The sequence below is a fragment of the Gymnoscopelus microlampas genome, assembly GCF_963454915.1.
Source record: "Gymnoscopelus microlampas genome assembly, chromosome: 2".
Taxonomy (NCBI): Eukaryota; Metazoa; Chordata; class Actinopteri; order Myctophiformes; family Myctophidae; genus Gymnoscopelus; species Gymnoscopelus microlampas.
The window spans coordinates 61256878-61269377 of NC_139939.1; the positions used below are offsets into that span (position 1 = coordinate 61256878).

The 12500-nt window shown below is 46.2% G+C and overlaps 1 protein-coding gene across 1 annotated transcript in view; it reads left to right on the forward strand.

Annotated features, from left to right (window-relative positions):
• The window catches only part of LOC311035580 (echinoderm microtubule-associated protein-like 6), a gene marked incomplete at both ends in the record, with an annotated part of 83523 nt that overhangs the window by 42766 nt on the left and 28257 nt on the right, over positions 1–12500 (forward strand). The window contains 5 exons of the mRNA XM_084043857.1: positions 1816–2017; positions 3076–3202; positions 3708–3786; positions 8885–9014; positions 9594–9692. Of these exons, the coding sequence (XP_083899983.1) occupies positions 1816–2017; positions 3076–3202; positions 3708–3786; positions 8885–9014; positions 9594–9692 (637 nt within the window). The remainder of the gene's footprint in view (positions 1–1815; positions 2018–3075; positions 3203–3707; positions 3787–8884; positions 9015–9593; positions 9693–12500) is intronic.

Sequence of the window (12500 nt, forward strand, 5' to 3'; positions counted from 1 at the left end):
TACTACACACTACTGTTCAGCTACCCCTGCAGGGTAAAATACACTATACTACTACACACTAACTGTTCAGCTATCCCTGCAGAGTAAAATACACTATACTACTACACACTACTGTTCAGCTACCCCTGCAGGGTAAAATACACAACTACACAACTACACACTAACTGTTCAGCTACCCCTGCAGAGTAAAATACACAACTACACAACTACACAACTACACACCAACTGTTCAGCTACCCCTGCAGAGTAAAATACACAACTACACAACTACACAACTACACACCAACTGTTCAGCTACCCCTGCAGGGTAACACTAACTACACAACTACACAACTACACACCAACTGTTCAGCTACCCCTGCAGGGTAAAATACACTATACTACTACACACTAACTGTTCAGCTACCCCTGCAGGGTAACACTAACTACACAACAACTACACAACATGCTTGTGACTAGCAGATAGGGGTGTGCCGATATATATCGTCCCGATATATTGCGATACGTTTTCATGACGATATGTATCGTTGGGCGTTTTTGCAATAATAATAATGCAAAACAGAAGTATTTGTTTGCATTTGCTCCTCCCCCCCCCCCATATATTTTCATAATAAAAAATTGCCATATATCGTATCGTATCGATATTGTGAGTCCAACATCGTGTATCGTATCATGAGATTAGTGTATCGGCACACCCTTACTAGCAGATTATTGCTAACTCTATATGAACGACCAACTAACTTAAGTTCCTATTTATTCATTGTGTCATATTTAAATGCTTCTCTGGCTTCTGGGTGAATGATAGACAGATACAGAATGTACTGTGTATCAGGACTGTGTCATTATTAATGTGTCATTATCACACAACTTGGCTTTGTGCGTCAAAATCCACCGTGTGGCGAGATCGCTCACAGTTCTCTCAATGTCTGTCTGTTTAAAGTCTATACTGGTGGAGACATGTGGCCCTCACACATAGCCTATGTGACCACATTTGACTGGGAGACAGTCATCTAGCATTGTTTCATGTTTTGACTACAGCTTATAGAAATGAAGTCAAGTTAAAACTCTTCAGTAGAGAGTTTAGACAGTTGAATGGTTCTCTTTCAGAGTAGCACTACTGGGCTATCAATCCCATCATGCATAGCGGGATTTGCATTTCCTTTGTTTACAACATAGACATAGAAACCTAGATACCTCATTGGCCTCTGCAGTTCGTTGGAGCGACCTGTTTCGTATGGTGGCCACCATATTTCCGGGGGGCACGGGCACTGGCCAATCACAGTGTGTTGACTACTGGCCAATCACAGCGCGTCTTTTCCAGGACTTGTCAGAATCTAGTTGTCCCGCCCCCACCTGCCTCTCATTGGCCTACTGAACGCCCCCAGAAGCGGAAGCGCGCCCGCCATACAGACTCTTCAGAGCCAGAGGAGGCGTCTACCTTTATATGTCTATGGTTTACAAGGCTCTCTTTGTTCTGTATGCTCTCTGAGACCAAGCGTTTGCCACTGCCCCCTGCTGGAACCGGCTGGAACCAGTGGCCCAGGAGGACTAACAAAGATTCATTTTCACAACAGTTTTAATAAAATGTCATTGTTAACACACACACACACACACACACACACACACACACACACACACACACACACACACACACACACACACACACACACACACACACATGCAACGCTAACGTCAGTGTGTCTGTGTGTGTGTGTGTGTGTGTGTGTGTGTGTGTGTGTGTGTGTGTGGGTGTGTGTGTGTGTGTGTGTGTGTGTGTGTGTGTGTGTGTGTGTGTGTGTGTGTGCGCTCATGCAGGGTGTGTTCAGTAAGTTTAAGAAGTACGTGGGTCACAGCGCTAACGTCAGTAACGTCAGATGGTCCAATGACGACGCTCTGCTGCTGACGGTGGGCGGGGCCGACACGGCCCTGATGATCTGGAGCCGAGAGGCCGACGCCCACCGAGACAACAAGGCCGAGGACAGCCAGGAGAGTGACGATGATGATGATGAAGATGGAGGTAACACACACACACACACACACGCACACGCACACGCACACGCACACGCACACGCACACACACACACACATACGCTCACACTCAGTTGCTCACATGGTCCTTCGTGCCTTCAGCTGCAACTGGTTGCATCTTGCATTAAAGGTGCAGTGAAATGAAAAATATGTTTTTCACACTTTTAGAGCATATCCGTGGTCATCATATGGGCATACCTAACAATAGATGCCAAAAAAAAGAGAAAAAAAAACATTTGTGTGTATTTTTATATCTAAAGTCCCTAAAAAGCCAATCTTAATTACTTCCTGTAAAGGAAAACGTGCTGCGTGATGACATAACGCAGCCTTCATGAATATAAATGAATCTTGATTACATGCACCTGTTTGATTCCCATAGCTGCACGTTCTTCAAACACAGCTGATTTTAATTACAGAGATACTCCGTTTTGAATCTCATTGAAGATGAGTGTATTACTCATTTTAAACTTCATCTGCACACTAAGATATGTATCTGAAAACATTATAGGTTAGAAATAAGCCAGGTAGTAGCAAACGTGCTTCACTGGCCGTCTCTCTCTCACTTGTAAACATACACTAGCCGTGTTACCCACGGCTGAAGTGATTGAGATCCAACGTCCCATAGCCTGAAGGGATGGGACCTTCTGATTGGTTTAGAGTCGGTTGAGCCGACGTTTCAGACTGAACCTTCAAAATAAAATGACCGAAAATGTCACTGCAGTGCGTCTTTAAGTTGCAGCTGAATTGTCTCTTTGCAGGTCGGTGCAGTTTGAGGATTCTGTTGCAAGTTGTGAATCATTGGTGAACTTAAGGGGGTTACATGCTACATGCTACATGCTACCATCCTACTTCAGAACTTTCCTCTCATGGGTTAGGAGGTTATAGCTACAAAAATGTCAATTGGTCTCTCAAAATCAGAATCAGAATCACTTTTATTGTCACCTCACAGGTTTACAGAAGTAAAGCTGTTAAAAGTAGTTATAAAGTCAGAAAGGTGTGGGCTGTATACTGACTGATACTGCTCCTCCTCTCCTCTCCTCTCCTCAGGGTATGACAGTGACGTAGCCAGGGAGAAGACAGTAGATTATGTTTCTAAGATCTACTCTGCTAACATCAGAGACATGACAGGAACTAAACCTCATCTACAAGTTAAAGAGATTCCTGTGGAAGAGAGGTATGTACAGACACACTCAAACGCACGCAACTGCTATTTCTGTTTCCATTTACTAGTAAATTGTGTTATACTTAATATACAGTATTTGTTCTAATACGTACCAACTGCTTTGTAATTATTCTACTTACTTAGTACTCACACTATAAGTAATAGTTGATAGTTACTTTTTTACCCTTGACAACTTTGCCGAACATAGCCGATCTATCAGAGCTTGTAGATCTATTTTGGCTGAATGTTCAGCAGTTATAACAAGGCCAGAATAGAGACACTAGTGTTCATGTGGTGAAGGGAACCAAATGACCTGAAGAAGCAACCAGAATTGTTGTTGTTTGTGTAATGTGATACATGATGCCTCTGGAACTATGACTGGCCTATTCTATTGTTCTCGCTGTAAGAGAGAAGCGGTGTAGTATTGTCATTGTATTGTGTGATCTGTCTATGTATTGTGTATTATTATTATTAATAATAATACTAATATAATAGATTATTATCTGTCTATCTACAGGCCTCCGGTCAGCAGGGCGGCTCCACTCCCAGACAAACTGCTGAAGAACAATGTTACAAAGAAGAAGAAAGTAGTGGAGGTTAATAACAAGCACACACACACACACACACACACACACACACACACACACACACACACACACACACACACACACACACACACACACACACACACACACACACACACACACACACACACACACACACACACACACACACACACACACACAGGGTTGATAGTTCATGGTCCCTAAGGATACACATGACACCTCCTCCTCCACACAGACACCTCCTCCTCCACACAGACACCTTCTCCTCCACACAGACACCTCCTCCTCCACACAGACACCTCCTCCTCCACACAGACACCTTCTCCTCCACACAGACACCTCCTCCTCCACACAGACACCTCCTCCTCCACACAGACACCTTCTCCTCCACACAGACACCTCCTCCTCCACACAGACACCTCCTCCTCCACACAGACACCTTCTCCTCCACACAGACACCTCCTCCTCCACACAGACACCTTCTCCTCCACACAGACACCTCCTCCTCCACACAGACACCTCCTCCTCCACACAGACACCTTCTCCTCCACACAGACACCTCCTCCTCCACACAGACACCTCCTCCTCCACACAGACACCTTCTCCTCCACACAGACACCTTCTCCTCCACACAGACACCTTCTCCTCCACACAGACACCTCCTCCTCCACACAGACACCTTCTCCTCCACACAGACACCTTCTCCTCCACACAGACACCTTCTCCTCCACACAGACACCTCCTCCTCCACACAGACACCTCCTCCTCCACACAGACACCTTCTCCTCCACACAGACACCTTCTCCTCCACACAGACACCTTCTCCTCCACACAGACACCTTCTCCTCCACACAGACACCTTCTCCTCCACACAGACACCTCCTCCTCCACACAGACACCTCCTCCTCCACACAGACACCTCCTCCTCCACACAGACACCTTCTCCTCCACACAGACACCTCCTCCTCCACACAGACACCTTCTCCTCCACACAGACACCTTCTCCTCCACACAGACACCTTCTCCTCCACACAGACACCTTCTCCTCCACACAGACACCTCCTCCTCCACACAGACACCTTCTCCTCCACACAGACAAACTGCCTAGAACAGCTGAAACAGAGCAATATTTTGCAAGTTGTTTGGCTTTGCTTTTTGTCATGTCAGCAATTGCTAGGCCACTCCTGGTCAGCTTATATACATGACCCAGGCTTCCAAATATCAGTACAGAGAATCTGCATCTGTACCCATAAGGTTTGTTATGATTCCCAGTAGCGGTTGGTACTTAGAATGCTTATCTTGGAAAGCCTGGTTCATGTATAGATCAAAGACCTCCAGAATCAGAGCCTCCTTGTGAAAGTTGTCAACAAAAAGGACATCAGGGGTATTTGGGATGTTAGCAAAGACATCACAAGTTAAACCAAACCAATCTGGTAACACTCTTGAGTGTTTGTACATTGCTGCACTGGATGGCATACATTTTTGACTGCATCGGACAATGCGGTCGTGGCGAGCAATGTACACATTTTTATATGCACTACATCCATTAATGATGTCTGCAATGGATTCTAGGTGTTGTTCAGAATCATGATGGTTTATACAGAGTGGACTATGGATGTCAGGATACCAGATTGACAGATTGTACTTGGTTGGTAATACTTGCATTCTTGCTTTGATGGTGAATGTTAACACATCCTCCCCAATAACAGCATTTTTGTACATCGTACGTGAAACAGAATGATCAGCGGAATCGACACAGGCCAACTTTCCCTGCAGTGGAAGTCCACGCCAGTGTTGTTTGGCCTCAGTCTGTTTCATATGAAGCAGAACCCTTATAGCGGTGTCTTCCTGTAGTCTAATGTCTCCTCCCTGGTGAGAGAGAGTATCCTCCACTACCACACTGTAGTCTAATGTCTCCTCCCTGGTGAGAGAGAGTATCCTCCACTACCACACTGTAGTCTAATGTCTCCTCTCTGGTGAGAGAGAGTATCCTCCACTACCACACTGTAGTCTAATGTCTCCTCTCTGGTGAGAGAGAGTATCCTCCACTACCACACTGTAGTCTAATGTCTCCTCCCTGGTGAGAGAGAGTATCCTCCACTACCACACTGTAGTCTAATGTCTCCTCTCTGGTGAGAGAGAGTATCCTCCACTACCACACTGTAGTCTAATGTCTCCTCTCTGGTGAGTGAGAGTATCCTCCACTACCACACTGTAGTCTAATGTCTCCTCCCTGGTGAGAGAGAGTATCCTCCACTACCACACTGTAGTCTAATGTCTCCTCCCTGGTGAGTGAGAGTAGCCTCCACTACCACACTGTAGTCTATATGTCTCTCTGGTGAGAGAGAGTATCCTCCACTACCACACTGTAGTCTAATGTCTCCTCCCTGGTGGGTGAGAGTATCCTCCACTACCACACTGTAGTCTAATGTCTCCCTGGTGAGAGAGAGTATCCTCCACTACCACACTGTAGTCTAATGTCTCTCTGGTGAGAGAGAGTATCCTCCACTACCACACTGTAGTCTAATGTCTCCCTGGTGAGAGAGAGTATCCTCCACTACCACACTGTAGTCTAACGTCTCCCTGGTGAGAGAGAGTATCCTCCACTACCACACTGTAGTCTAATGTCTCCTCCCTGGTGAGAGAGAGTATCCTCCACTACCACACTGTAGTCTAACGTCTCCCTGGTGAGAGAGAGTATCCTCCACTACCACACTGTAGTCTAACGTCTCCTCCCTGGTGAGAGAGAGTATCCTCCACTACCACACTGTAGTCTAATGTCTCCTCCCTGGTGAGAGAGAGTATCCTCCACTACCACACTGTAGTCTAATGTCTCCTCCCTGGTGAGTGAGAGTAGCCTCCACTACCACACTGGGGTCTAATGTCTCCTCTCTGGTGGGTGAGAGTAGCCTCCACTACCACACTGTAGTCTAATGTCTCCTCCCTGGTGAGTGAGAGTAGCCTCCACTACCACACTGGGGTCTAATGTCTCCTCTCTGGTGAGTGAGAGTAGCCTCCACTACCACACTGTAGTCTAATGTCTCCTCCCTGGTGAGTGAGAGTAGCCTCCACTACCACACTGGGGTCTAATGTCTCCTCTCTGGTGGGTGAGAGTAGCCTCCACTACCACACTGTAGTCTCATGTCTCCTCCCTGGTGAGAGAGAGTATCTTCCACTACCACACTGGGGTCTAATGTCTCCTCTCTGGTGAGTGAGAGTAGCCTCCACTACCACACTGGGGTCTAATGTCTCCTCTCTGGTGAGTGAGAGTATCTTCCACTACCACACTGGGGTCTAATGTCTCCTCTCTGGTGAGTGAGAGTATCTTCCACTACCACACTGGGGTCTAATGTCTCCTCTCTGGTGAGTGAGAGTATCTTCCACTACCACACTGGGGTCTAATGTCTCCTCTCTGGTGAGTGAGAGTATCTTCCACTACCACACTGGGGTCTAATGTCTCCTCTCTGGTGAGTGAGAGTATCTTCCACTACCACACTGGGGTCTAATGTCTCCTCCCTGGTGAGTGAGAGTAGCCTCCACTACCACACTGGGGTCTAATGTCTCCTCTCTGGTGGGTGAGAGTAGCCTCCACTACCACACTGTAGTCTAATGTCTCCTCCCTGGTGAGTGAGAGTAGCCTCCACTACCACACTGGGGTCTAATGTCTCCTCTCTGGTGGGTGAGAGTAGCCTCCACTACCACACTGTAGTCTAATGTCTCCTCCCTGGTGAGTGAGAGTAGCCTCCACTACCACACTGTAGTCTAATGTCTCCTCCCTGGTGAGTGAGAGTAGCCTCCACTACCACACTGGGGTCTAATGTCTCCTCTCTGGTGGGTGAGAGTAGCCTCCACTACCACACTGTAGTCTAATGTCTCCTCCCTGGTGAGTGAGAGTATCCTCCACTACCACACTGTAGTCTAATGTCTCCTCTCTGGTGAGAGAGAGTATCCTCCACTACCACACTGGGGTCTAATGTCTCCTCCCTGGTGGGTGAGAGTAGCCTCCACTACCACACTGGGGTCTGTAATTAGTCCGTCAGAGATGGGCACTTCAGTGTTGTTTTTTGCCCGTTTTAGCTGGACTCCTGTCCAGTGGCAGAGGTCATTGAGATCTGGCCAATCAGACCAGACCCCAAAGCCCTTGTCTTGTGAGTCCACTTTTCCAGAGTCTTTCCTCCTGAAACCTAGGAAATAATTCTGGTGTGTAACAGCCAGGGGGAGCTTCCTCCTGCGTAAGTCCAGTAGGAGTGATGCCCTGGCCATTTCTCTGACAGTGCCATCATCATTATTAAGCATGTGGAGTAGGTGGGTCAGCCTCGTTGCTGCATAGATCCACTCTACATTTGGGACCCCCAGCCCCCCTTCACCATATGAGAGGAAGAGTATGTCTCGTGTGGAGTGTGTGTTTAGGCCAACCCATTTTCTGGCCAGCTGGACAGTTCTATTTGTCATGTCTCTCAGTGCCTTTTGTGGGATGTGTACATTGGCAAATATATGTAGTATCTTGGCCAGGGCCACTTCTCTCACAGCCTGGAGTTTCATGACTATAGGGAGGGGGGGGGGACAGATCCATCAGGTTGAGGCGATGGTGAAACTCTTTAGTGAGCTCCTCAACGTGTTCCGCCCACTCGCCAGCGATGTTGAACTTATAGCCCAGGTATGGGTAGGTCTCGTTACGGGAATACACCCTGATGGGTTGGCCCGTTATTAGACAGGAGGGAGGCTTGTCTTTCTTGGCCTTGTACCTGAGGCGTTCATGGAGCACGGCACACTTTGTGTGTTTCACCTCCAGCCCGGACCAGTGGAGGAATTCATGGGTGCGTGCCAGCATGTTGGTGATGATGTGTTGCAGTTTGTGTTGTGGATGGATCCACTTCATCCATTGGTTGAGGGCTAGGATAAAATTCACGGCACTCCATGGGCAGCCAGTTTTTATTCCCACCACACACACACACACACACACACACACACACACACACACACACACACACACACACACACGCACGCACATTCAGCATGGCAAACTTAGTGTGTCACTTTTCTTATTTAATGGATTATTTTCTACGGTGCGTGCGTGCGTGTGTACGTGCGTGTGTGTGTGTGTGTGTGTGCGCCTGCGTGTGTGTAGGAGCTGGTTCTAGAACATGTGTTTGGCTACAGAGGCTTTGACTGTCGTAACAACCTTCATTACCTCAACGATGGAGCTGACATCATCTACCACACTGCTGCTGCTGTTATCATGCACAACCTGTCCTCTGGTACGTATTACATCATCATTACATCTACCAGGACCTCTAGTATTGATCATTTTATGTCCTACCAGGACCTCTAGTACTGATCATTTTATATCCTACCAGGACCTCTAGTACTGATCATTTTATATCCTACCAGGACCTCTAGTACTGATCATTTTATGTCCTACCAGGACCTCTAGTACTGATCATTTTATGTCCTACCAGGACCTCTAGTACTGATCATTTTATGTCCTACCAGGACCTCTAGTACTGATCATTTTATGTCCTACCAGGACCTCTAGTACTGATCATTTTATATCCTACCAGGACCTCTAGTACTGATCATTTTATATCCTACCAGGACCTCTAGTACTGATCATTTTATGTCCTACCAGGACCTCTAGTACTGATCATTTTATATCCTACCAGGACCTCTAGTACTGATGGTTTTATATCCAGAGGAATGTGATATTAAAACTGTTCCTGTAACTTTTAATTGTTCATATCCTACCAGTACACAGTAATAAAACTACTTTTCCACACAGAGTGCATATTGTACACCAGGTCGTGTCATTTCCTGTTTCCTGTTTCCTGTCCTGACAGGAACTCAGAGTTTCTACCTGGAGCACACTGACGACATCCTGTGTCTGACTGTCAATCAACACCCTAAATACCAGAACATCATCGCTACCGGACAGATAGGTGAGACAGTTATTAACCATTACATCATCATTAAGACAGACAGACAGACAGACAGACAGACAGACAGACAGACAGACAGACAGACAGACAGACAGACAGGCAGATAGATAGGTGAGACAGTTATTAACCATTACATCATCATACAGACAGACAGACAGACAGACAGACAGGCAGATAGGTGAGACAGTTATTAACCATTACGTCATCATACAGACAGACAGACAGACAGACAGATAGGTGAGACAGTTATTAACCATTACATCATCAGACAGACAGACAGACAGACAGACAGACAGACCAACCCGATCTCACACGACTTAGTATACATTGCAGGGAGGTGTCATTCCGTGCATAGACAACTGGAAAACCCCAAAATCTGTGCATAGCCGGCTCACATCTCTCCCATTGACTCTAAACCATTTCGGAGGCGCGCAGTTCTCAGTTCTCAAGGGAACCGGAGCCACGTGAGGGACCACCGAGTGAGCTAAAACCAACGAGTTGCCGTCCCGAACGTTGCGACGTTCCCTTGAGCCTACTCAGCGCTGTTTGAGTTATGTACCGATTAGCCTCGGAAACCCATGCCTTTTTTTTTTTTTTCAAAAGAAAAAAAGCCTGGGGGAACCTTGCAGGAACGGTGGTTTCTAAACCTTGTTATCTCCTAACCAATCAGAGTGCAGAGGGGCGTCGCTCTAAATTTGGTGACGTCAGCGTGTTCTGTGCACAGGCCGGGGGGAGGGGGGGGGGGACATAGATTGGTGAAGCAATAGGAAGCGGCGCTGGTACCGAGCGCAAGGCTTTGGATACACCCTTCAAGACCTTGGATAGGGCTGGCTCCTCCTCCAGTCTATGTACTGATAGACACAGAATGGTAAATCGTGTTGTGGGGACTGCTCTGCTTCCGGGTTTTTCCGGGTTGCAACCGGTTACGCCCACCGTCGGACTCGCCGTACACAGGCACGGATTTTCGGTTTTCTAGGCGACTCTATGCACGGAATGACGTGTTTTGGTCCGTGCAATGTGTACTACATTATGTGAGATCAGGCTGTGGACAGACAGACAGACAGACAGACAGACAGACAGACAGACAGACAGACAGACAGACAGACAGACAGACAGACAGACAGGTGAGAGGCTGACCCTAGGTCAGTTATTAACCATTACAACCATTACTACTCTTCTCCTAAACAGTAGGTTTACAATCAGCTTAGTAATGATAGAGAAGCCATCTGGTAATCAGTAGGTCACCGGTTTGACTCCACCCCCCCCCGAGCAGCCATCTGCTGGGTGAAGCTGAAATAGAAGGTGTGCCTCGTAACGAGTAAAGAGATCAGATGGTAGATCAGTGTGGTGTAGATGTGCTTTTATTTCATTTATTGCTTGATTCATTTATTTTAATAGGTTTCATCATATTTATTCATATTGTTTTGTCATCAGCTCTGATGTTCACTGACCTCTGAGCAGCTTCTTCTGTTGATTTGTGTAGCACTTTATAACACTTTAACTACACAATGCAACACAACACAACACAACACAACACAACACAACACAACACAACACAACACAACACAACACAACACAACACAACACAACACAACACAACACAACACAAACTGCAACACATCATCATCAACAACAACAACAACAACAACAACAACGACACAGTGTTTTGTATCCATTGCTTTTCATATTTTGTGTTCTTGCTTCTCCATCGTGTCATTCATCACCTGGCCACCAGGGGAGCACTCTGACCTGCCAGGTGAGTCAACACACACCGTCCTACCATGAAGTATACACATTAATGATATAAAACACAGTACAGTAGAGAATACTGAAGTCCTGATGTCACTCTGTTATCCCCTGGGTCACAAAAGTCATTATTCTATTGAAAATACCCGTAGAGAAAGTGACAACTATAAAATGGCCGAACGCTGGCACCAGCGGAGATATAGTACCTGGCACTCAATGTGTTAAATGACGTAATCTTAAGATTGACTTTCCAATAGAAAATAATAACTCTGTGACCTCTAGTGGAAGTGATGTCACACTTCGGTGCTCTATATAAACACATATAAATATAAGCTCATTGATTAAAGTAAACTAATGGTTTATCATGTTTCCATGTAGAGTCAGAGCTGGGTGGTGAGTATTGTGTTCACATCTAGTCTACCTAGTTGACCCTCTAGAAGGACTGGTATGCTGCATTCCCATTGGGTCCCAGTATGCTGCGTTCCCATTGGGTCCCTGTATGCTGCGTTCTCATTGGGTCCCAGTATGCTGCCTTCCCATTGGCTCCCCTCCAAATTGAATGTTGTAGGAAGTAACAACGGCATATCCCAATACTCATGGCGGTGTTACAGTGAAATTGGTGACCTGTCGGCATATGTGACCTGATCTTAAGGACTTCACTTAACGCACACTGAGATCTTGCAATACGTGCCTGTAAACAAAAACACATTTGAGTGTTGGGATGTGACTGTATTGATGTTTTTATCACTGAATGAACATGCTAGCTGAACATAGAAGGTAGATCATAGAATGTAAAACATAGCTCATAGAAACATACATCCACCAGAGGAACTGAGTCTTTCAATTGTTTATTACTTAAAAAATATCAATGATTTTATTAATTATGTTCATATAATGTTTGTTGTGATTTGCGTGACCTTTGGACATAGATAATAACAGTAGCTAAACGTGTGTTTACACATGAGTCGTAGTAGTAGTAGAGAATAGTAGCTAAAAGTGTGCTTAGAAGGAAATGCAAAATAGCATAAAATCTAGCCAGGCCAAAATAGCCGGGGCCCATGG